Source organism: Anolis carolinensis, unplaced genomic scaffold (assembly GCF_035594765.1).
Source record: "Anolis carolinensis isolate JA03-04 unplaced genomic scaffold, rAnoCar3.1.pri scaffold_13, whole genome shotgun sequence".
In the NCBI taxonomy this organism is placed as follows: domain Eukaryota; kingdom Metazoa; phylum Chordata; class Lepidosauria; order Squamata; family Dactyloidae; genus Anolis; species Anolis carolinensis.
The window spans coordinates 18,956,347-18,980,819 of NW_026943824.1; the positions used below are offsets into that span (position 1 = coordinate 18,956,347).

Below are 24,473 nucleotides of genomic sequence, written 5' to 3' on the forward strand. Positions count from 1 at the left end.
AGCAAACAAGATAGATATGCTGGATTTCGTATCACAGAATCACAAGTCGAATACTTGTGGTTGCTTCCTCCCTGGGGGAATCCTTTGTTGGGAGGTGTTAGCTGGCCCTGGTTGTTTCCTGTCTGGAATACCCTTATTTCAGAGTGTTGTTCTTTATTTACTGTCCAGATTGTAGAGTTTTTTTAATGCTGGGGCTCTGCGCATGCGTGATTTGTAATTTTTGATTTTGGGGGTTTTTCTGTAATTTGGACCTAATTTTATAGGGTTTTTTATGGAAAGACATAGATTGGATGACCATGTCTTTTGTGGCCAAATTTGGTGTGATTTGGTCCAGTGGTTTTGTTGTTTACTCAGTCCTACAAATGTACATTACACTTTTATATATATGGATTTTCTCCCTGCTTTTCCTGCTAGATCCTGGTTTTATTTCTAACTCAGACGGAACGGCAGAAAGGAGTCCAGTCTTCCGGCCTCCTGTTGCTGTATTGGTTGCTCTCTTTTCTCTCCGCTACGGCTTCCCTTATCTCCAAAATACAAGAGGCTCGGGAAGGTGTAAGTATTATCAATTATGCCTCGTCCTTTTGATGACATCTCTCTATTAACAGTTGTTAACCTTGCTGTGGCTTATGGGAATCATTTGTTAGCCAGGTGGAATAGCAGTGAATAGCCTTGCAGCCTCAGAGCCTGGCTGTTTCCTGGAGTAGCTGGAGTCGCACCCTCAGTCAAAGAGCCACTTTGAAGCCTGGCTGCTTCCTTTGTCGGGGAATCCCTGTTTGGCACTGAATAGTCTTGCAGCTTCATGCATTTGAATAATACCATAAAATGCATTTGAATAATACCATAAATTGCATACTTTTGCAGGGTTTCAGAAGCGCTCCCTTCCACCATGCGACATCGTATATTTATTTCACCTTGGTCTCCCTGGAACTGGGTCTCTGCTGCCTCGTGGATCAGCCTCCCTTCTTTTCCAAAGTTGACTCTGACGCTGTAAGACTCGGACCTTTTTCACTTTTCCTATTTGGAGATGCTTTCATCAATGTTTCATTTAGACTTCCGACTTTACTTTCCATTTAACTTTTCCAAATGCCTAGTCTTTCCGGGAAAAGACCGATGCCCTTGTATGACACACATATGTGAAGTCTACCGTGTTCTTCACACTTTTGCAGAACCCGTGCCCTGAATCCAGAGCGTCTTTCCTTTCCAGAATCACATTTTGGTGGTTTGCGGGGTAAGGAAACACAACTTGGTTTTAAATGTTAGAGGGTTGAAACTGTTAATGTAGGATTTGTGTATTGGTAGTATTTAAATGAAATTTGTGTCTTGCCTGTATTGCATACTGATTGCATCATCCAGAGTGTGCTATAGTCTGGAAAGAGTTAATTGCTGAGAAGCTGTGTTGACCTTGATGTGTGGCTGAAACTGGGGAGTGTCCAGACACAAGTGTGTGTATGCATTACTGCTTGGATCAGTTTAGTTCAGTTCTCAGTAGAGTCAAGTCCTGTATTTGTCTGCAAATCTGTTTGTCTTGATTATTACTGAAGTCAGTAAACCTTTGTATATAGTAGACATGTCCAAAAAATCGTTTTGAATCGTATATCGGAATTATTTCGGATTGTTCTCGCTTTTTGATACGCATTCCGAGACATTGTCTCACAGCCCAACCAGCAATGTAATTCGAACCATTGTTGGCTCATTCTCTAATTGTCTCTTAATGTTTCGTCAATTTTTCCCCCCAAAAATTTTTTTTAAATATATTTTTAATTTTTTTTTATATATAAATTTTATAAATATTTTTAAAATTATTTTGTTTCTGCAACCTACCTTGAATGGGAGCTTATTTGTAAATTTGATGAGGATAGCTCAAGAAATGAGGGCGGGAGAGCCCTGTAAAAGCCCCCCCCCCACGGTTCCTTTTTTTTTTTGGCGATTGCGCATGCGCGTCCGCTATTTTAGAATCATTTCGAATCATTACGAATTTTCAGAAATATCCGAAATTTTTGGGTGAAAAAAATCGGAAATACTTTCTATATCGAAGTGCCAGCGCCGCCTACTTTAGAAACGAGAATTGAAACACTTTTTCCATCGATTGGACATGCCTAATATATAGTTTTACCAACGTCTCTGATGTCTCTTCGTTCTGCGTTCCACTGATTCCATCCAACTACTGTTGCGCTGCTAATACTCTGACAGAAACTGTGGTTAACTCCTTCTGTTCTATCACGCGCTGGACAGGTAACTATTGTCTTTTTGTATAGGACGTATACTTTATGTCCAGCGGGAAGCCAGGGCGCCTTGAAAGAGAGGTTCTTGAGGATCTTCCTGAACAAGGATAGTCCTTTGGGTCTTTAATGAGATAACAAAGTCTTTATTGATGAACAAATAATAAATCTTCAAGGAGTCAAATAACACTTCAAAGTTTCCTTAATAAACTATTGGCCTTTTCAGTCTTGTCCCCAGGGGACAGGCAATTGGATAACTGTGAAAACCCTCTTATAACCTCTCCCAGGCTGTCTATTATCTGGGCCTAGCTGATGTGGGACCCACTACTGATTCCAAATGCGTCTGGGTATCGAGTGGACCTATAGAACTCCACTTCAAACAGAGCCAGAGCTACTAATAAGAATCATACTAAGTACAACATAATTAAAACAGACACAACACCCGAGGAAGTGATAACGAAACAAGGGGAACAACCCGGGAGACCTTGTTGTGTACCAGTTCTTGGTGTTGCGAATCAAACAAAGAATTCCTTTGAATTAGAAACTGTTATTTTTGAGACTGAATATCTTTACTACAATTGACATTGGCCCAAGATTCCACGCAACTCCAGGAATAATATGGACTTGGTTGTCTCTTCATGTCCTTTAATAGTATACTTTGTTAGATTATGACATGGAAATTGTACCTTTGTTGATGATATCTTGAAAGCTATTTTGTTATATGCAATATAATTTGAAGAGAAGTACTCTAATATAGAGTTGTAGAAACCTGATTGGTATTACAATTTTTGGGAGTTTTCAATACATTTTTGTTCTGTATCGAGTGGACCTACCAACCAAGGCTTGCAGATGTTTCAGCTGGGGTTCCGTGGATCTGTGAGGCTGTTCCCTCTCCGAGGTTTCTTTGGAAACTTCAGGGCTGTTTTTCTCAGGAGTTGTGAGGCTGAGAGGCTGTGAGCTCTCCGCCAGAACTTTTGGGACCTTTTTCCCTGGAATTTCTCTTTCTGTTTTCTTGGATGTTCTATATCCCCGGATGTTCTTGAGATATGAAGCTTTTCTACAGGACGAGCTGGTCTACGTCCTATAGCTTAGCTTCCTAAGTGAGACTGACTTAAAAATGGCTCCTTCCCTCCCAGAGCACTGAACAAGGGGCGGAACCAAACTTAATGATGATTGACAGGAGGCCTGTCCTATGACATTGAAATAAAGTCGGAGCTTCTGGTACAGCCGTACCAGCACACCTTCAATGTTGAATGGCTGTGAACATGGCCAAAGATCAGGAGAGAATGCTGCTGGAACATATTGGCCAAACAGGCCGAAAAACTCACAACAACCGAGTGATTCCGGCCGTGAAAGCCTTCAACATCCTTAGCTATGAGCAGCCCTCAACTCATGACATTGGTTTTGCAGGACGATCTGGAAAGGATATTGGAAGCCGCTACAAAGAGAAGATCTGTGGTCACTAGCGAAAGAGAACTCTTCTGAGGAGATCGTGGCCAAGTTTAAGGACGCCTGGGAAAAGCATTGTGCAAGTGCTGAAGAGTAAGTGTGGTTGTGCATTAGAGCAACTCTAAAGCGGTAGTAGGCACTTATCATAGCAATGAATGAGCTTGGCAACTCCTTCCCTACCAAACCCTGCCGCTTGCGTCCTCAACCAGCCAGCAACACAGCGTTTTGCCACACACAAATACCATTTCTCAACGTAGTCACCATTCAAATCTAGGCACTGATCATAGCGATGAATGAGCTTGGCAACTCCTTCCCTACAAAACTCTGCCGCTTGCATCCCCAACCAGCCGGCAACACAGCGTTTTGCCACACACAAATACCATTTCTCAACATAGTCACCATTCAAATCTAGGCACTTATCATAGCGATGAATGAGCTTGGCAACTCCTTCCCCACCAAACTCTGCCGCTTGCGTCCCCAACCAGCCGGCAACACAGCGTTTTGCCACACCCAAATACCACTTCTTAACATAGTCGCCATTCAAATCTAGGCACTTATCATAGCGATGAATGAGCTTGGCAACTCCTTCCCCACCAAACTCTGCCGCTTGCGTCCTCAACCAGCCGGCAACACAGCGTTTTGCCACACCCAAATACCACTTCTCAACATAGTCGCCATTCAAATCTAGGCACTTATCATAGCGATGAATGAGCTTGGCAACTCCTTCCCCACCAAACTCTGCCACTTGCGTCCCCAACCAGCCGGCAACACAGCGTTTTGCCACACCCAAATACCACTTCTTAACATAGTCGCCATTCAAATCTAGGCACTTATCATAGCGATGAATGAGCTTGGCAACTCCTTCCCCACCAAACTCTGCCGCTTGCGTCCTCAACCAGCCAGCAACACAGCGTTTTGCCACACCCAAATACCACTTCTCAACATAGTCGCCATTCAAATCTAGGCACTTATCATAGCGATGAATGAGCTTGGCAACTCCTTCCCCACCAAACTCTGCTGCTTGCGTCCTCAACCAGCCGGCAACACAGCATTTTGCCACACCCAAATACCACTTCCCAACATTGTCTCCATTCAAATTTAAACACTTATCATAGCGATGAATGAGCTTGGCAACTCCTCCTCCACCAAATTCTGCCGCTTGCATCCGCAACTAGCCGGCAACACAGCGTTTTGCCACACCCAAATACCACTTCTCAACATAGTCGCCATTCAAATCTAGGCACTGATCATAGCGATGAATGAGCTTGGCAACTCCTCCCCCACCAAATTCTGCCGCTTGCGTCCTCAACCAGCCGGCAACACAGCGTTTTGCCACACCCAAATACCACTTCTCAACATAGTCGCCATTCAAATTTAGACACTTATCATAGCGATGAATGAGCTTGGCAACTCCTCCCCCACCAAATTCTGCCGCTTGCGTCCTCAACCAGCCGGCAACACAGCGTTTTGCCACACCCAAATACCACTTCTCAAAATAGTCGCCATTCAAATCTAGGCACTGATCATAGCGATGAATGAGCTTGGCAACTCCTCCCCCACCAAATTCTGCCGCTTGCGTCCTCAACCAGCCGGCAACACAGCGTTTTGCCACACCCAAATACCACTTCTCAACATAGTCGCCATTCAAATTTAGACACTTATCATAGCGATGAATGAGCTTGGCAACTCCTCCCCCACCAAATTCTGCCGCTTGCGTCCTCAACCAGCCGGCAACACAGCGTTTTGCCACACCCAAATACCACTTCTCAAAATAGTCGCCATTCAAATTTAGACACTTATCATAGCGATGAATGCTCTTGGCAACTCCTTCCCCACCAAACTCTGCCGCTTGCGTCCTCAACCAGCCAGCAACACAGCGTTTTGCCACACCCAAATACCACTTCTCAACATAGTCTCCATTCAAATCTAGGCACTTATCATAGCGATGAATGAGCTTGGCAACTCCTCCCCCACCAAACTCTGCCGCTTGCGTCCTCAACCAGCCGGCAACACAGCGTTTTGCCACACCCAAATACCACTTCTCAACATAGTCTCCATTCAAATCTAGGCACTTATCATAGCGATGAATGAGCTTGGCAACTCCTCCCCCACCAAACTCTGCCGCTTGCGTCCTCAACCAGCCGGCAACACAGCGTTTTGCCACACCCAAATACCACTTCTCAGCATAGTCGCCATTCAAATCTAGGCACTTATCCTAGCGATGAATGAGCTTGGCAACTCCTTCCCCATCAAACTCTGCCACTTGCCTCCTCAACCATCGTCGCCAAAACACTGCGTTGAGGACGCAAGCGGCAGAGTTTGGTGGGGAAGGGCAGTGTAGATGGGGGTGCTTACTAATAAATGCCTATTTCTCTTTTTTGTTGACTTTTTGTGTGTAGTAAAGTGTAATTATGTGGGCTATTTTATGTTGTGTTTGTGATTCATTTTCTTCTTGGTATTTAACTTTTAATTGTTTCCTTGATTTCGTAAGTGGCTCTGGAACTGTGACTGTGTAACCATATCATAAATAAATATACTGATAATAAAATCAAATAAATATCATTGTTTTGTTTTGTTTTTTATTGGCCAGAATTTCAGAATCTGCGACGTGTAAAAGAGAGAAAAGGAAGAGTCAAACGGCTCGTGAAACGGCTCTCCTGCTTCAGCCAGAAAACAGCAAAAGCAAACTGCTGCTGAAATCTTTCTGGAGTGTATTCGGGACTTATTTTATCCTTGGAACTCTCTGCTTAGTCGCTGGCGATGTCTTCTTGTTTTTGATTCCAAAGACATTAAGGTATGTAGACATTTATGATGGTGAGATTCCCAGGCATTCAAGCAAAGTGTTGTCGAACGTTTTGATGGCTGGATTCACTGTGTTGCTGGGAGTTTTCCGGGTTCCGGAAGCATTCTCTCCTGACGTTTCGCCCACATCTATGGCAGGCATCCTCAGGGGTTGTGAGGTCTGTTGGAAACTAGGCAAGTGGGGTTTATGTATCTCCAGGTTGGGAGAAAGAAAGAACTCTTGTCTGTTTGATATACGTGTGAATGTTGCCATTGGCCACCTTGATTAGCATTGAATGGCCTTGCAGCTTCAAAGCCTGCCTGGGGGAATCCTTTGTTGGAATTCCAACAGAAAGGAGGAAATCATGAAAATGAACAAAATCTGGCTCTCAGTATTAAAAAAAAAACACTCAAATTGGGACAGTAAATGAGAAGCAAAACTAAAAAAAAAAAAATCCAGACAGGAATCAATCAGGGCCAGCTAACACCTCCCAACAAATAATAATAATAATAATAATAATAATAATAATAATAATAATAATAATAATAATAGAGTAAAATAAATGTAATAGTAGCAACAATAATAGAGAAAAATAATAAATGTAATAATACCCATAATAATAGAGAAAAATAATAAATGTACCATATATTCTCGAGTATAAGCTGACCCAAATATAAGCCGACCAGGACCCTCACCCAAGTATAAGCCGAGGGCGGATTTTTCAGTCTTAAAAAAAGGGCTGAAAAACTAGGCTCATACTCGAGTATGTACAGTATATAAATATAGATATATACACACACAGTCCATTTGCCTAGTTTCCAATGAACCTCACAACTTCTGAGGATGCCTGCCATAGATGGGGTGAAACGTCAGGAGAGAGTGCTTCTGGAACATGGCCAGACAGCCCGGAAAACTCACAGCAACCACAAAGTGAGCACGGACAACTTTGCACGTTCAACACCTTGTGTAGAATTCGAGCTGTGATTAATGAATCTGTGGATACAGAAGCTATAGACGTGGAGGGCTGGCTGTTGATGGATGTGGTGGTGGTGGTGGTGTTTGTTGTGGTGATGGTTGTTGTTGTGGTTGTTCAAGTGATGATTTTTTTTCCCCATCTCCTTACAGTGTTTTCCTAGATTTCATCTCCGCTCCGGAAGCTCCTTCCTGGAAAGGCTATTTCTATGCTGCTGCCATGTTCCTCTTGGCGTGTCTCCAGACGTTGTTTGAGCAACAATACATGTACATGTGCCTTGTTTTGGGAGTGAGGTTAAAAACAGCCATTACGGGCCTTGTTTATCGAAAGGTAAACCCGCTCTTTGCATCGCTTTCCGGGATTTTTTTCCATCTCACTTCTTCTTTCCGATAGTTATTCTGGGACCCTAAGCTGAGTCTGGGAGAGGAGTGCCTCCCTATGACATCTGATGTGTGCCGATGGGTGATGATAATAATATTATTATAAATAACGATAGTTATTCTGGGACCCTAAGCTGAGCCTGAGAGAGGGCTGCCTCCCTATGACATCCGATATGTGCCGATGGGTGTTAATAATAATACTATTATAATTAACGATAGTTATTCTGGGACCCTAAGCTGACTCTGAGAGAGGAGTGCTTCCCCATGACATCTGATGTGTGCCAATGGGTGATGATAATAATATTAATATTAATAACGATAGTTATTCTGGGACCCTAAGCTGAGTCTGGGAGAGGAGTGCCTCCCTATGATATCTGATGTGTGCCAATGGGTGTTATTAATAATATTAATATTAATAACTATAGTTATTCTGGGACCCTAAGCTGAATCTGAGAGAGGAGTGCTTCCCCATTATATCTGATGTGTGCCAATGGGTCTTACTAATAATATTAATATATATATGAATAACGATAGCTCCTCTGGAACCCTGAGCTGAGTCTGGGAGAGGAGTGTCTCCCCATTATATCTGATGTGTACCAATGGGCCTTACTAATAATATTAATATATATATATATTAATAACGATAGCTACTCTGGGACCCTATGCAGAGTCTGGGAGAGGAGTGCCTCCCCATTACATCTGATGTGTACCAATGGGTCTCAATAATAATATTAATATTAATAACTATAGTTATTCTGGGACCCTAAGCTGGGTCTGGGAGAGAAGTGCTTCCCCATGTCATCTGATGTATGGCTATGGGTCTTAATAATAATAATATTAATATTAATAACTATAGTTATTCTGGGACCCTAAGCTGAATCTGAGAGAGGAGTGCTTCCCCATGACATCTGATGTGTGCCTATGGGTCATAATAATAATAATAATAATAATAATAATAATAATAATAATAATATTAATAACGATAGCTACTCTGGGACCCTATGCTGAGTCTGGGAGAGGAGTGCCTCCCCATTATATCTGATGTGTGCCAATGGGTCTTACTAATAATATTAATATTAATATATATATGAATAACGATAGCTCCTCTGGAACCCTGAGCTGAGTCTGGGAGAGGAGTGTCTCCCCATTATATCTGATGTGTGCCAATGGGTCTTACTAATTATATATATATATATATATATATATATATATATATATATATATATATAAAAATAAATAGCTACTCTGGGACCCTAAGCTGAGTCTGGGAGAGGAGTGCCTCCCTATGACATCCGATATGTGCCAATGGATCTCAATAATAATATTAATATTAATAACTATAGTTATTCTGGGACCCTAAACTGAGTCTGAGAGAGGAGTGCTTCCCCATGACATCCGATATGTGCTGATGGGTGTTAATAATAATAATATTATAAATAAAAATATTTATTCTGGGACCCTAAGCTGAGTCTGGGAGAGGAGTGCTTCCCCATGACATCTGATGTGTGCCAATGGGTCTCAATAATAATATTAATAACAATATTTACATTGGAACCCTAAGCTGAGTCTGAGAGAGGAGTACTTCCCCATGACATCTGATGTGTGCCTATGGGTCTTAATAATAATAATAATAATAATAATAATAATAATAATAATAATAATAATAATAGCAATATTTACATTGGGACCCTAAGCTGAGAGAGGAGTGCTTTGTACATCCATACTTTGGGATTAATCTTGTTTTCCAAACAACATGAAATACATGACTTGTTTGACCTTGTTTCCTCTCCTACAGCTCTTAGTTATGTCGAATGCAGCCAAGAAAGAAGCAACGGTGGGTGAAATTGTGAACTTGGTGTCTGTTGATGTACAAAAACTAATGGACCTCATTATCTATTTCAATGGGACTTGGCTCGCGCCCATCCGGATTGTCATCTGCTTTGTCTTTCTTTGGCAGGTAATATTGTTCTTGCTTGTAGAATTAGCACTTTTTAGACCTCTTGATTAGAGTATTTAGACGACATGCATGTTTAAAAAATACATATTCCCTATCTTTGCTTTATGTGTTGCTTTAGTTTTGTTGTTTGCCTTCCATTAGCTCCTGGGACCTTCTGCTTTGATGGCGGTTGTGGTTTTTTTATTCCTCTTGCCTCTGAACTTTGTGATTGCCAAGAAGAGGACCCAGTTCCAGGTATGCCGTTACCTACAAATGATCACATAATAATTAACTTTAACAACACAACCGTTCAATGCTAAGGCTTCCCCGTCTGCGCAGGGTTCCATACTTCGCCCTTTAACAACACAACCGTCCAATCCTAAGGCTTCCCCGTCTGCGCAGGGTTCCATACTTTGCACTTTAACACCACAACTGTTCAATGCTAAGGCTTTCCTGTCTGCACAGGGTTCCATACTTAGGAAGATAGACAACTATATTTCTGATGTCTTAGAATTTTTTCAACTTCTTTTCTAACTATGATGCTGGTGTTGCATTTCTCAGGAAGCTCAGATGGCGCATAAGGACAGCCGTGCAAAACTCACCAGCGCCATTCTCAGCGATATCAAAACCCTGAAGCTCCACGGCTGGGAAGAGGCCTTTGTGGGCAGAGTGATGGGCGTCCGAACCCGAGAGCTGCAAGCGCTCCGCAGGTCCCAGTTCCTATTCTCGGCATCTCTCGTTTCTTTCCAGTCGTCAACATTTCTGGTGAGCTTCCTCTAATTATTAGACATGTCCAAAAATCATTTTGAATCGTATGTCGGAATTATTTCGGATTGTTCTCGCTTTTTGAGACGCATTCCGAGGCATTGTCTCACAGCGCAACCGGCAATGTAATTCGAACCATTGTTGGCCCATTCTCGAATTGTCTCTTAATGTTTCGTTAATTCCCCCCCCCCCAACAATTTTTTTTAAAATATATTTTAGAAAATATTTTAAAAATTATTTTGTTTCTGCAACCTACTTTGAATGGGAGCTTATTTGCAAATTTGATGAGGATAGCTCAAGAAATGAGGGCGGTTCCTTTTTTTTGTGATTGTACATGCGCATCCACCATTTTAGAAACATTTAGAATCATTACGAATTTTCGGAAATATCAGAAATTTTTGGGTGAAAAAATCGGAAATACTTTCTATATCGAAGCGCCAGCGCCCCCTACTTTAGAAACGAGAATCGAAACATTTTTTTAATCGATCGGACATGCCTACTAATTATTTATTTACTAGCTTTGCCCGGCCACGCGTTGCTGTGGCTTATGGGAATCCTTTGTTGGCCAAGTGGAGTAGCAGTGAATAGCCTTGCCGCCTCAAAGCCTGGCTGTTTTCTTTTTATGGGAATCCTTGTTTGGTGAGTTAGAATGCATTGGATTACCGTATATACTCAAGTATAAACCGACCGTAATATAAGGTGAGGTACCTAATTTTTACCAAAAAAATGGGGAAAGTTATTGACATGAGTATAAGCCGAGGGTGGAAAATGCAGCAACCATGGGTAAATTTCAAAATGAAAATAGATCCCAATGGAATTACATTAATTGAGGCATCAGTAGGTTAAATGTTTTTGAACACAGTAGAGTCTCACTTATCCAACACTCGCTTATGCAACGTTCTGGATTATCCAACGCATTTTTGTAGTCAATGTTTTCAATACATCGTGATATTTTGGTGCTAAATTCATAAATACAGTAATTACTACGTAGCATTACTGCGTATTGAACTACTTTTTTCTGCCAAATTTGTTGTATAACATGTTTTGGTGCTTAATTAGTCTGTGCTCTGATGAGGCACAGGGAAGATTGATTCTAGGTTGAGGGGATCAAGGAGACTCAATTGTTACATAGACATCATGTTACATAGTATTATTTCCCCCTTTGTGTTCCCCCCGTACAGATTTCGTTCATCATGTTTGCAGTCTACACACTGGCGGATGAGAGAAACATTTTCAGTGCCCAGAAAGCTTTTGTCTCTCTGGCTCTGGTCAACATACTCAACACAGCTCATTCGTTTCTTCCCTTTTCCATTAACTCGGTGGTGCAGGTGAGTTACAGGTTGACTTCCCCAAGGCTGGGTTGCACAACTGTCACCGGAGTGTGACATGCGTGTGTGTGTGTTTGTGTGCTTTGTTCCAGGCCAAAGTTTCCCTAAACCGCTTGGCTGCTTTTCTTTCGCTTGAAGACCTGGATCAAACAAATGCAGAGCCCGGTTCTTTAGATGGCAGTAAGTATGGTGGAGTTTGTTGTTTGCTGTTGTTTTTCACCTGGGATGGCGACATCCATGATCCAAACCTTTCTCTTTTCCACAACTGTGATGTCTGGTGTGTTGTGTTCCAGAACTTTGTAAGTCTGGATTCGGAAGTCCCACAGTATCTTTGCATGCTCATTTTCCAATACTTTTGCAGGTTTGTGATCCCACCCGTTCTTTGCTGCTGGAAGGTGGTACTGGAAGGTGGTACATAAGTTCCAATGAATCATTTGGGCCACATAGTTGTTCCTCTGTTTGTAGTCTGTCTGTGCGATTTTCTTACAGCAGCTCAGGATATGATCAATGGTTTTGTCTGTTTCATTGCACAGTCTGCATTTTGGGTCATCAGCTGATTTTTTGATCTTGGCCTTGATTGCCTTTGTCCTGATGTCTTGCTCCTGGGCTGCAAGGATCAGGCCTTCTGTCTCCTTCTTCAGGGTCCCATTCGTGAGCCACAGCCAGGTCTTCTATTATTATTATTATTATTATTATTATTATTATTATTATTAATTGCCTTTGTCCTGATGTCTTGCTCCTGGGCTGCAAGGATCAGGCCTTCTGTCTCCTTCTTCAGGGTCCCATTCGTGAGCCAGAGCCAGGTCTTCTATTATTATTATTATTATTATTATTATTATTATTATTATTATTAATGGCCTTTGTCCTGATGTCTTGCTCCTGGGCTGCAAGGATCAGGCCTTCTGTCTCCTTCTTCAGGGTCCCATTCGTGAGCCAGAGCCAGGTCTTCTCCTTATCAGCTTTTCCTTCAATTTTGTCAAGGAACTTTCCATGCAGTGTTTTGTTGTGCCAGCTGTCAGCTCTAGTTTGTAGTGCGGTTTTCTTGTACTGGTTTTTTTGTCTGTTGTGCTTTGTGGAGTTTCTGATTTTTGACTTCAATCAAAGCAGGTTCTTCACTTTGCTTTACATATTCTGCCAGGGCATGTTCTTCTTCTTTGACTGCTTGTTTTACTTGCAAGAGTCCTCTGCCCCCTGATCTTCTAGGCAGATATAGCCAGTCAACATCACTGCGAGGGTGCAGTAAATGAATGGTCATGAGTTTCCTTGTCTTTCTGTCCAGATTGTCCAGTTCCGCCTGTGTCCAGTTTATGATGCCGGCAGTCTATCTTATGACAGATATGGCCCAGGTGTTTATGGCCTTGTTGGTGTTGCCTCCATTATTATTATTATTATTGTAAAAACACCAAAATGTAGATTATGAGTGCCTCTCCATATGATTTTGCCTTTTAGCCCAGGACTGTATCACTATAAGAAATGGAACATTCACATGGAGCAGAGAAAGCCCTCCATGCCTTAAAAGGTAAATCCTCATGGACATGGCTTTGTTTGTTTGTTTGCTTGTTGCTGTTGTTAACCCTTTCCCAGGTGCTAAGATTTTATTGGGTTATGTAGGCTTTCTCCTAATTTTTTTTTTTGCAGGATCAATCTAAGCATCGCCCGAGGCAGCCTGTGCGCGGTGATTGGCCAGGTTGGGTCTGGGAAATCGTCTCTGCTCTCAGCATTACTTGGCGAGCTACAGAAAACCGAAGGCTCCCTAGCATTGAAGGTAAATATTTTGTTCTTCAGCAAAGTTTTGGGGAATTCTAGTTTGCATGTTCACTAGGCATGTCCGATCGGTGAAAAAAATGTTTCAATTCTCATTTCTAAACTAGGGGGTGCTGGCGCTTCGACATAGAAAGTATTTCCAATTTTTTCACCCAAAAATTTCGGATATTTCCGAAAATTCGTAATGATTCTAAATGTTTCTAAAATGGCAGACGCGCATGCGCAATCGCCAAAAAAAAAGGAACCGGGGGGGGGGGGGCTTTTACAGGGCTCTCCCGCCCTCATTTCTTGAGCTATCCTCATCAACCCTAGCCCCCACCTTTGCGTCCATTGTGGAAGCTTCTGATTGGCCGGGGAGCGGCAGCCATGTTAGGCTGCGCTAAGCTCCCATTCTAGGTAGGTTGCAGAAACAAAATATTTAAAAAATATATTTTTTAAAATATATTTTAAAAATTTTGGGGGGGAAAAATTAACGAAACATTAAGAGACAATTAGAGAATGGTCCCACAATGGTTCGAATTACATTGCTGGTTGCGCTGTGAGACAATGTCTCGGAATGCATATCAAAAAGCGAGAACAATCCAAAATAATTCCGATATAAGATTCAAAATGATTTTTTGGACATGTCTAATGTTCACACTTGCCTGCAGCAGACAAGAGTTCTTTCTCCCACCCTGGACATTATTCTACAGGTATATAAACCCCACTTTCTTCATTTCCAACAGACCTCACAACCTCTGAGGATGTCTGCCATAGATGTGGGTGAAATGTCAGGAGAGAATGCTTCTGGAACATGGCCAGGCAGCCTGGAAAACTCACAATAACCTAGCTAGATTTTGCACAGTTGAGTTAGGTTAATCACATGTGTTTAAATTTTAAAAAATATTAAATTAAAATTTAATTGAATTTTAAAATAAATTTCCTAAAAATCAGTAGATGACCAAATCTTTCCGAAACTTTGCAGAATTTACGCCCTGCTTATGTTGTCTCGTTGTGCAGAAATTCAAGGAGATGCCACTTGTAGTTTTTTTAATGTTTCTTGGCTTGGTCATATTTAATTTCTATTTCTATTTCTAGTAACCCATACACATCCCAACACATGGGTCGTGTCTGTATTGGTTTTTTTTTTTTTAGTAAATACAGTAGAGTCTCACTTTTCCAAGCTTCTGGATTATCCAAGGCATTTTTGTAGTCAATGTTTTCAATATATCATGATATTTTGGTGCTAAATTCGTAAATACGGTAATTACAACATAACATTACTGCGTATTGAACTACGTTTTCTGCCAAATTTGTTGTATAACATGATGTTTTGGAGCTTAATTTGTAAAATCATAACTTAATTTGATATTGAATAGGCTTTTCCTTAATCCCTCCTTATTATCCGAGATATTTGCTTATCCAACGTTCTGCCGGCCCGTTTAGCTTGGATAAGTGAGACTCTACTGTACTCGTCTTTCTTTTATTTGGTGAATAAAGACCATTAACATTATTTGAATAACATCTTATTTCCCGTTGCTTTTGATAAGTATCTTTGACTTCCATTTCACAGGGCACAGTAGCATTCGTTCCCCAGGAATCTTGGATCCAAAATGCTTCGGTCGAAGAAAACATCACGTTTGGACAAAAACTGGACAGGAACTGGTTCGACCGGGTGGTGGACGCTTGTGCGCTGCAGCCGGACCTGGACAGCTTCCCTCATGGAAGTCAGGCAGAAATAGGAGAGAAGGTTATTATTATTATTATTATTACAATTGTTTGTGGGGAGAGGGTCTGTAAATCATGGTTTGTTGGGAGAAGGCATTTTGTAAGTGCCTGCCTGAAATGATCTGAGCTAACTTGCATTTCTGTATTTTGCTTATTCCTTTGTATGAGGCTGTTTTCTTTTGAGGAGCCAGTCTCGAACTTGTTTTGATAAAGAGAAAGTTCACTAAACAATTTATTTCACCACGTCAGTATAAACAACACAGCATCTTGTTGATGATGCGTAGCTGCGAGAAGGGGTGACCGGCTGGTTGAGGACGCAAGCGGCAGAGTTTTGCGGGGAAGGAGTTGCCAAGCTCATTCATCGCTATGATAAGTGCCTAGATTTGAATGGCGACTATGTTGAGAAGTGGTATTTGGGTGTGGCAAAACACTGTGTTGCCAGCTGGTTGAGGACGCAAGCGGCAGAGTTTAGCGGGGAAGGAGTTGCCAAGCTCATTCATCGCTATGATAAGTGCTTAGATTTGAATGGCGGCTATGTTGAGAAGTGGTATTTGGGTGTGGCAAAACGCTGTGTTTCCAGCTGGTTGAGGACGCAAGCGGCAGAGTTTTGCGGGGAAGGAGTTGCCAAGCTCATTCATCGCTATGATAAGTGCCTAGATTTGAATGGCGACTATGTTGAGAAGTGGTATTTGGGTGTGGCAAAACACTGTGTTGCCAGCTGGTTGAGGACGCAAGCGGCAGAGTTTGGTGGGGAAGGAGTTGCCAAGCTCATTCATCGCTATGATAAGTGCCTAGATTTGAATGGCGACTATGTTGAGAAGTGGTATTTGGGTGTGGCAAAACACTGTGTTGCCAGCTGGTTGAGGACGCAAGCGGCAGAGTTTTGCGGGGAAGGAGTTGCCAAGCTCATTCATCGCTATGATAAGTGCCTAGATTTGAATGGCGGCTATGTTGAGAAGTGGTATTTGGGTGTGGCAAAACGCTGTGTTTCCAGCTGGTTGAGGACGCAAGCGGCAGAGTTTAGCGGGGAAGGAGTTGCCAAGCTCATTCATCGCTATGATAAGTGCTTAGATTTGAATGGCGGCTATGTTGAGAAGTGGTATTTGGGTGTGGCAAAACGCTGTGTTTCCAGCTGGTTGAGGACGCAAGCGGCAGAGTTTGGTGGGGAAGGAGTTGCCAAGCTCATTCATCGCTATGATAAGTGCCTAGATTTGAATGGCGACTATGTTGAGAAGTGGTATTTGGGTGTGGCAAAACACTGTGTTGCCAGCTGGTTGAGGACGCAAGCGGCAGAGTTTTGCGGGGAAGGAGTTGCCAAGCTCATTCATCGCTATGATAAGTGCTTAGATTTGAATGGCGGCTATGTTGAAAAGTGGTATTTGGGTGTGGCAAAACACTGTGTTGCCAGCTGGTTGAGGACGCAAGCGGCAGAGTTTTGCGGGGAAGGAGTTGCCAAGCTCATTCATCGCTATGACAAGTGCCTAGATTTGAATGGCGACTATGTTAAGAAGTGGTATTTGGGTGTGGCAAAACGCTGTGTTTCCAGCTGGTTGAGGACGCAAGCGGCAGAGTTTTGCAGGGAAGGAGTTGCCAAGCTCATTCATCGCTATGATAAGTGCTTAGATTTGAATGGCGGCTATGTTGAGAAGTGGTATTTGGGTGTGGCAAAACGCTGTGTTGCCAGGTATTGAAAACATTGACTACAAAAATGGCTTGGATAATCCAGAAGCTTGGATAAGCAAGGCTTGGATAAGTGAGACTCTACTGTATTTCTCCTATTGCCCACAACATTTTTAATGCAGGAAACGAGGGAAATACATTAGAGTCTCACTTATCCAACACTCGCTTAGCCAACGTTCTGGATTATCCAACGCATTTTTGTAGTCAATGTTTTCAATACATCGTGATATTTTGGTGCCAAGTTCGTAAATACAGTCATTACTGCATAGCATTACTGCGTATTGAACTACTTTTTCTGTCAAATTTGTTGTGTAACATGATATTATGTAAAATCATAACCTAATTTGATATTTAATAGTCTTTTCCTTAATGCCTCCTTATTATCCAACAATATTCGCTTATCCAACGTTCTGTCGGCCCGTTTATGTTGGATAAGTGAGACTCTACTGTATATGGAATTCTCAGTTGATTAAATCAACCCTTTTTCCTTGGTTGGTTTAAAACTCTGTGTATGAAAATGATGATGATGATGATGATGATGATGACAGTAATAGAGCATTTTCTGCTCCAAAACAGGGCGTCAATCTTTCCGGGGGACAGAAACAGAGGGTGAGCTTGGCCCGTGCCGTTTACACGAAGGCCGAGGTTTACCTTCTGGACGACCCGCTTTCTGCTGTGGACGCTCAGGTTGGACAGCACATCTTTAAGCACGTCCTCGGACCAACCGGTTTGTTGAAAAACAAGGTATTCCATGCTCGGTTTCTTTCGTTTTTCTCTTCCAAGATACCCATGTGTTTCATCACTTGGAAAGAATCCTAAAATCCATACCATTGGGTGCAGTATATACAAGAATAACATAATCTATGTGTCAGGACCCAGGCTGCAGAGCACCAATAACCATGCGCAGAGGCCAGAATCTATCTAATATCTTTATTAAAGGAATATATAAAGTCAGTAAAAACAAGTGAAGAATATAGTTCAGAAGTAGACCTTCCAGAAAAGGTCAAATATAGTCCAAGGAAACAATGTCCAATATGAGATATTAAGGTCCAAAGTTGTAATCCATTAACCGAAACACACACTTTGTCAAGCAAAGTGAGGGGAAATGACAAGGTCCTTTAGTCCATGGAACTTGACAAACAAGGCTGGAAGCAAACTAGATTCTTGGCAAACAAGGCTTGATTCAAGACAACAAAAGCAAGGAACAAGAATAGGGTCCGTGGCGAATTCCGTGGCGAGGTCCGGGGAGCAAGGCAAGGCTGGGACGAGAACAAGGTCCTGGAAACATGGAACTGGAGTTGCGTAGTCTACACACGAAATCACTCCCGAAGCTGACGAATTGACTCCGCAAGGATTTCTTTGCGGCCAAACACCTATATAGGATCTTGTTTTCCCGCCAAGGAACACTTTCCCTGGGGAACAAGAAACGAAACCCATACTGTGTCCAGATGCATGACTCCTTAAAGTTTCCCAAGGGAAACAGACTTAATCAGCTAATTGTCTGGCAGCTATCCTGGCGCTCCTGCGAGTCGCCTCCCGAGCGCCTCTATCTTGATTATAATAATCCCGGCGAGAAAATGGGGGAGATTTCTGCTCAAGGCTTGTTTGGCTGACTTCTGGTGGGCAAACATCTTGCAGGTGCAAGGGCTCCACTTCTGGCTGAAACGGTGGGAAACCCAAGTTTTCCTCTTCATCTGCCTCAATAGTACCAGGAACGGGGCTACATGGCCCATGAGTCATCACACTATGCCAGGTGTCGGGTTAGCTCTCTCCGTCGGAGCTTGCTTCTTCTTCCCCCCGGGAATATTCGAGTTGGATCTCTCTCTCTCCTCCCTCCATGTTGCTGTAGGCAGGAGCTAGAGCGAGTACGTGATTCTGTACAAAAATGTCGGGTCCTCTTCTCCCAGTTGTGCTGTGGGTCAGTCTTCCACCAGAAAAAGCACCAAGACACAACGCTGGTAGATTCCAACAGGTTTTATTGTACAGAATACCAAAACCTTCTCTTTGGCCCATTTATATAGGGGCTCTCACATACCAGAGGGTAATTGAGGTTTTATGGATTGTAAGGTTCTCTTCTCCCAGTTGTGCTGTGGGTCAGTCTTCCACCAGAAAAAGCACCAAGACACAACACTGGTACATTCCAACAAGTTTTATTGTACAGAATACCAGAACCTTCCCTTTGGCCCATTTATATAGGGGCTCTCACATACCAGAGGGTAATTGAGGTTTTATGGCTGGCCCATTTTATGGCTGGCATCTGTTCTTTGTCAGCCAACTGGTGATGTCAAAGATTGGAGATCATGACACCAGGAGAAGATATATAATTTAGTACCTTCCAGGTGCAGCTCTCATAAGCCCAACCAACATGGCCATTGACCAAGGATGATGAGATATGCACACCAGAAATACCTTAGAACAATGATGGGCAACCTTTTGCGCTTGGTGTGTCAAAATTCACCAAAAAACCTAGCATGACTTGGGTGGTGTGTCACTTTGAGAAAAAAAGCCATAATTTCACAATATATATATAGTTTAAATAACAAAAATATATAATTGTAATATATAAATGTATTTAATAAATCAAAAACTATTGACTACCATTATTTCCATGTACTCTGGCAGAAACCAGTGCAGGTGGTCCCGGTGGTGATGGGCACACTGGGTGCCGTGCCAAAAGATCTCAGCCGGCATTTGGAAACAATAGACATTGACAAAATCACGATCTGCCAACTGCAAAAGGCCACCCTACTGGGATCTGCACGCATCATCCGAAAATACATCACACAGTCCTAGACACTTGGGAAGTGTTCGACTTGTGATTTTGTGATACGAAATCCATCATATCTATCTTGTTTGCTGTGTCATAATAATAATAATAATAATAATAATAATAATAATAATAATAATAATAATAATAATAAATCAAACAGTCCTAGACATTTGGGAAGTGTTCGACTTTTTTATTATTTTTTATTATTATTATTATTATTATTATTATTATTATTATTATTATAACACAGCAAACAAGATAGATATGCTGGATTTCATATCACAAAACCACAAGTCGAACACTTCCCAAGTGTCTAGGACCGTGTGATGTATTATTATTATTATATTATGACACAGCAAACAAGATAGATATGCTGGATTTAGTATCACAAAATCACAAGTCGAACCCTTCCCAAGTGTCTAGGACTGTGTGATGTATTTTCGGATGATGCGCGCAGATCCCAGTCGGGTGGCCTTTTGCAGTTGGCAGATCGTAATGTTGTCAATGCCTATTGTTTCCAAATGCCAGCTGAGATCTTTTGGCACGGCACCCAGTGTGCCCATCACCACTGGGACCACCTGCACTGGTTTCTGCCAGAGTCTTTGCAGTTCAATCTTGAGGTCCTGAGAGCGGCTGAATTTTTCCTGGGACTTTGTTTAAAGATGTCGAGGTGGGAACATCTGACTTGCGTAGCAAACAAAGAGTTGGACGTTCTGTGACGGCAATCACTGAGTTTGACAAGCAAAAGGTTGACAGATTGATTCAGGACGATTGTCGTATCACTCAGAGAGAAATTCCAAGCATCATCGGCATTTCACAAGAACGTGTGGGTCACCTTATTGCTTTGCTTGGCGATCGGATGTTGAGAGAACTGTGAGACGCCGGTTGCAGAAACAGAGTGTCGACTTCTTCTGTGACGGCTTCAGAAAACTTGTTCATCGTTGGCAGAAATGTATCCAATTGTGTGGTGATGATGTGGAAAAGTGAACAGTGGTCGTTCAAGAGCGCGTTCTAAGGATTATTTCTGCGTTTGATTTATTAAAATATTCCCTTGCAAACCCAAATAACGAAGGTGGAGGCATTACTTTTCATTCAACCCTCGTATTATTTTATTTTCATATCCCTGATAGGAAATGACAGCAAAATGGATGTTAATGAACACATACCCTCCCATCATTCTTTACCGCTAACGATGTTGTCAGAGACGTGTGGATGAAAGATCCCATGATGCAGCTTAGTAGGCATGTCCGATCGATGGGAAAAGTGTTTCAATTCTCGTTTCTAAAGTACGGGGCGCTGGCGCTTCGATATAGAAAGTATTTCCGATTTTTTTCACCCAAAAATTTCGGATAATTCCGAAAATTCGTAATGATTCTAAATGTTTCTAAAATGGCGGACGCGCATGCGCAATCGCCAAAAAAAAAAAAAAAAGGAACCGGGGGGGGGGGGGGACTTTTACAGGCTCTCCCGCCCTCATTTCTTGAGCTAACCTCATCAAATTTGCAAATAAGCTCCCATTCAAGGTAGGTTGCAGAAACAAAATAATTTTTAAAATATTTTTAAATATATATTTTTTAAAAAATTGGGGGGGGGGGGGGGAATTAACGAAACATTAAGAGACAATTAGAGAATGGGCCAACAATGGTTTGAATTACATTGCTGGTTGCGCTGTGAGACAATGTCTCGGAATGCGTATCAAAAAGCGAGAACAATCCGAAATAATTCCGATATGCGATTCAAAACGATTTTTTGGACATGTCTACAGCTTAGTCAGTGATAGCATTGGTTTCCCTCTCTTTCCAGACCCGTCTCCTGGTGACAAATGCCGTCCATCTTTTGCCCAGAATGGATCGCATCATCGTGGTAATGAACGGAGAGATCTCTGAAACAGGTTCTTGGCAGGAACTTGTGGCCAGAAACGGAGCTTTTGCAGACTTCTTAAGATCGCACGGCACAGAAGGAGGAAAAGACCAGGATTTGCAAGGTACGGCAGATGACTTTTTTGGCCTTTTGCGATCAGATCAGAGCTTGGAAAAATTGAAATATTCAACAAAACCTCCCTGAATCCTCCAGCTTGCTGTATCAGATGTGTGCCAGGCTGTGGCTGCAATAAATCACTACTAAACGAGAGGTCATGAGATCGAAGCCCGGGTTGGATTGAGTTCCCAACCATTTAATAGCCTGGCTCGGTGCTGACCTAATAATAATAATAAAAAAAGTCCAAGGAGCTCTGCAGCTGAGAAGCTTTTCCAGGTCCCTCTTTCTCAATAATAATAATAATAATAAACTTTATTTATACCCCGCCACCATCTCCCCAACGGGGACTCGGGGCGGCTTACATGGGGCCATGCCCAGAACCATACAATATAACAAAATAGAATAGAACAACACATCATAACACAATTAAACAATACAATAGATAATAATATACATAATACAGCACAAAATCAGAAAAGCAATAAAAACCTAAGCAGCTCAAAAGACAGTTGCATCTGTCGAGTAGAAAATTTAGGTACCACTTTATGTAGGGAGGCTAATATACCGTATATACTCGAGTATAAACCGACCCAAATATAAGCCAAGGCACCTAATTTTACCACAAAAAAACTAGGAAAACATTGACTCCAGTATAAGCCAAGGCTGGTAAATTTCAGAAATAAAATTACATTCATTGAGGCATCAGTAGGTTAAATGTTTTTGAATATTTACATCAAGCTCAAATTTAAGATAAGACTGTCCAACTCTGATCCAATCATTATTCTCATCTTCTTCAATGTCAATGTGCTTATGTATCCTTTTAATAACAATAGAGTGAAATAATACATGTAATAATAATAATAAATAATAATACAGGAAAATAATACAAGTAATAATAAATAGAGTAAAATAATAAATATAATAAGATCAGAGTGAAATAATAAATGTATTATTAATAATAATAAAAATAGAGTAAAATAAATGTAATAGTAGCAACAATAATGGAGAAAAATAATACATGTACCATATATTCTCGAGTATAAGCTGACCCAAATATAAGCCAACCAGGACCCTCACCCGAGTATAAGCCAAGGGGGGATTTTTCAGTCTTAAAAAAGGGCTGAAAAACTAGGCTTAAATTCGAGTATATACAGTAACTAATTTACGACACCATAAAAAACTTCCAGCAGCATGCAGAAAGGAATGAGGAAGTACTACCATCAAGGACTCGGTGTCACAAGTGGACGGTGAAGCGGCAGCTCCCCCTGTGGCTGGAATGGAGCATACCCTCATGAAGCCGGAAGCTTGAAAATGTTAAACTGCTTGTGTGTCTGCATTATTTCACCACTGTCTTTTCCTCTATCTTCAGAGATGTCGACACTCGTTGATTCCGCAGCTTCGGGAAGTGCTGAGAGGTTCCCCGAAAGAGATATAACTTACCCAGGAAAAGATGACAGGCAAGTACTAGCAGCTCAATTTATTCAGCGCTGTCAGATTTCATCCCCAAAGTAGGATCAAAACATCCCCAACAGATGGACATCCAGCCTTTGTAGCAATAGTAGTAGTAGTAGTAGTAGTAGTAGTAATAATAATAATAGCAGAACCCCCAGAGACCATATAGTCCAAAGCCCTTCTGCCAGGCAGAAAAAAAGACAACCAAAGCACCCCCTGAAAGGGCTCCAAACTTTAATTTTCCTGCATTTTTCAGGAGGAGAAAAGATAAGGAGATGGGAATTCTATTTAAATTTTCTCGCTGATGATGCTTGTTTTGTTCTATATGTATTTTATCCTGTTTTATTGTGGTTATCTGGGCTTGGCCCCATGTTAGCCGTCCCAAGTCCCTGCGGGGAGATGGACGTGGGGTATAAAAATAAAGTTATTATTATAATAATTATAATTATTTTATTTTATTATGACACAGCAAAAAAGATAGATATGCTGGATTTTGTATCACAAAATCACAAGTCGAACACTTCCCAAGTGTCTAGGACTGTGTGATGTATTATTATTATTATTATTATTATTATTATTATTATTATTATTATTATTATGACACAGCAAACAAGATAGATATGCTGGATTTCGTATCACAAAACCACAAGTCGAACACTTCCCAAGCGTTTAGGACTGTATTATTATTATTATTATTATTATTATTATTATTATTATTATTATTATTATTATTATTATTATTTTATTATGACACAGCAAACAAGATAGTTATGCTGGATTTCGTTTCACAAAATCTCAATTCGAACACTTCCCAAGTGTCTAGGACTGTGTGATGTATTTTCGGATGATGCGTGCAGATCCCAGTAGGGTGGCCTTTTGCAGTTGGCAGATCGTAATTTTGTCAATGTCTATTGTTTCCAAATGCCGGCTGAGATCTTTTGGCACGGCACCCAGTGTGCCCATCACCACCGGGACCACCTGCACTGGTTTCTGCCAGAGTCTTTGCAGTTCAATCTTGAGGTCCTGAGAGCGGCTGAGTTTTTCCTGTTGTTTTTCGTCAATGCGACTGTCACCTGGGATGGCGACATCAATGATCCAAACCTTGTTCTTTTCCACAACTGTGATGTCTGGTGTGTTGTGTTCCAGAACTTTGTCAGTCTAGATTCAGAAGTCCCACAGTATCTTTGCATGCTCATTTTCCAAGACTTTTGCAGGTTTGTGATCCCACCAGTTCTTTTCTGCTGGGAGGTGGTACGTGAGGCATAAATTCCAATGAATCATTTGGGCCACA

The 24,473-nt window shown here is 41.7% G+C and overlaps 1 protein-coding gene across 3 annotated transcripts in view; it reads left to right on the forward strand.

The window, feature by feature from the left end:
* The window catches only part of abcc6 (ATP binding cassette subfamily C member 6), a 46,969-nt gene that overhangs the window by 4,915 nt on the left and 17,581 nt on the right, over positions 1-24,473 (forward strand). For all 3 annotated transcript variants that reach the window (XM_062964309.1, XM_062964307.1, XM_062964308.1), the window contains 17 exons: positions 415-552; positions 862-987; positions 1,167-1,228; positions 3,630-3,761; positions 6,259-6,462; positions 7,576-7,753; positions 9,599-9,760; positions 9,902-9,994; positions 10,301-10,504; positions 11,686-11,832; positions 11,925-12,012; positions 13,282-13,351; positions 13,471-13,597; positions 15,149-15,325; positions 17,560-17,727; positions 21,557-21,737; positions 23,100-23,187. In XM_062964309.1, the coding sequence (XP_062820379.1) occupies positions 415-552; positions 862-987; positions 1,167-1,228; positions 3,630-3,761; positions 6,259-6,462; positions 7,576-7,753; positions 9,599-9,760; positions 9,902-9,994; positions 10,301-10,504; positions 11,686-11,832; positions 11,925-12,012; positions 13,282-13,351; positions 13,471-13,597; positions 15,149-15,325; positions 17,560-17,727; positions 21,557-21,737; positions 23,100-23,187 (2,345 nt within the window). The remainder of the gene's footprint in view (positions 1-414; positions 553-861; positions 988-1,166; positions 1,229-3,629; positions 3,762-6,258; positions 6,463-7,575; positions 7,754-9,598; positions 9,761-9,901; positions 9,995-10,300; positions 10,505-11,685; positions 11,833-11,924; positions 12,013-13,281; positions 13,352-13,470; positions 13,598-15,148; positions 15,326-17,559; positions 17,728-21,556; positions 21,738-23,099; positions 23,188-24,473) is intronic.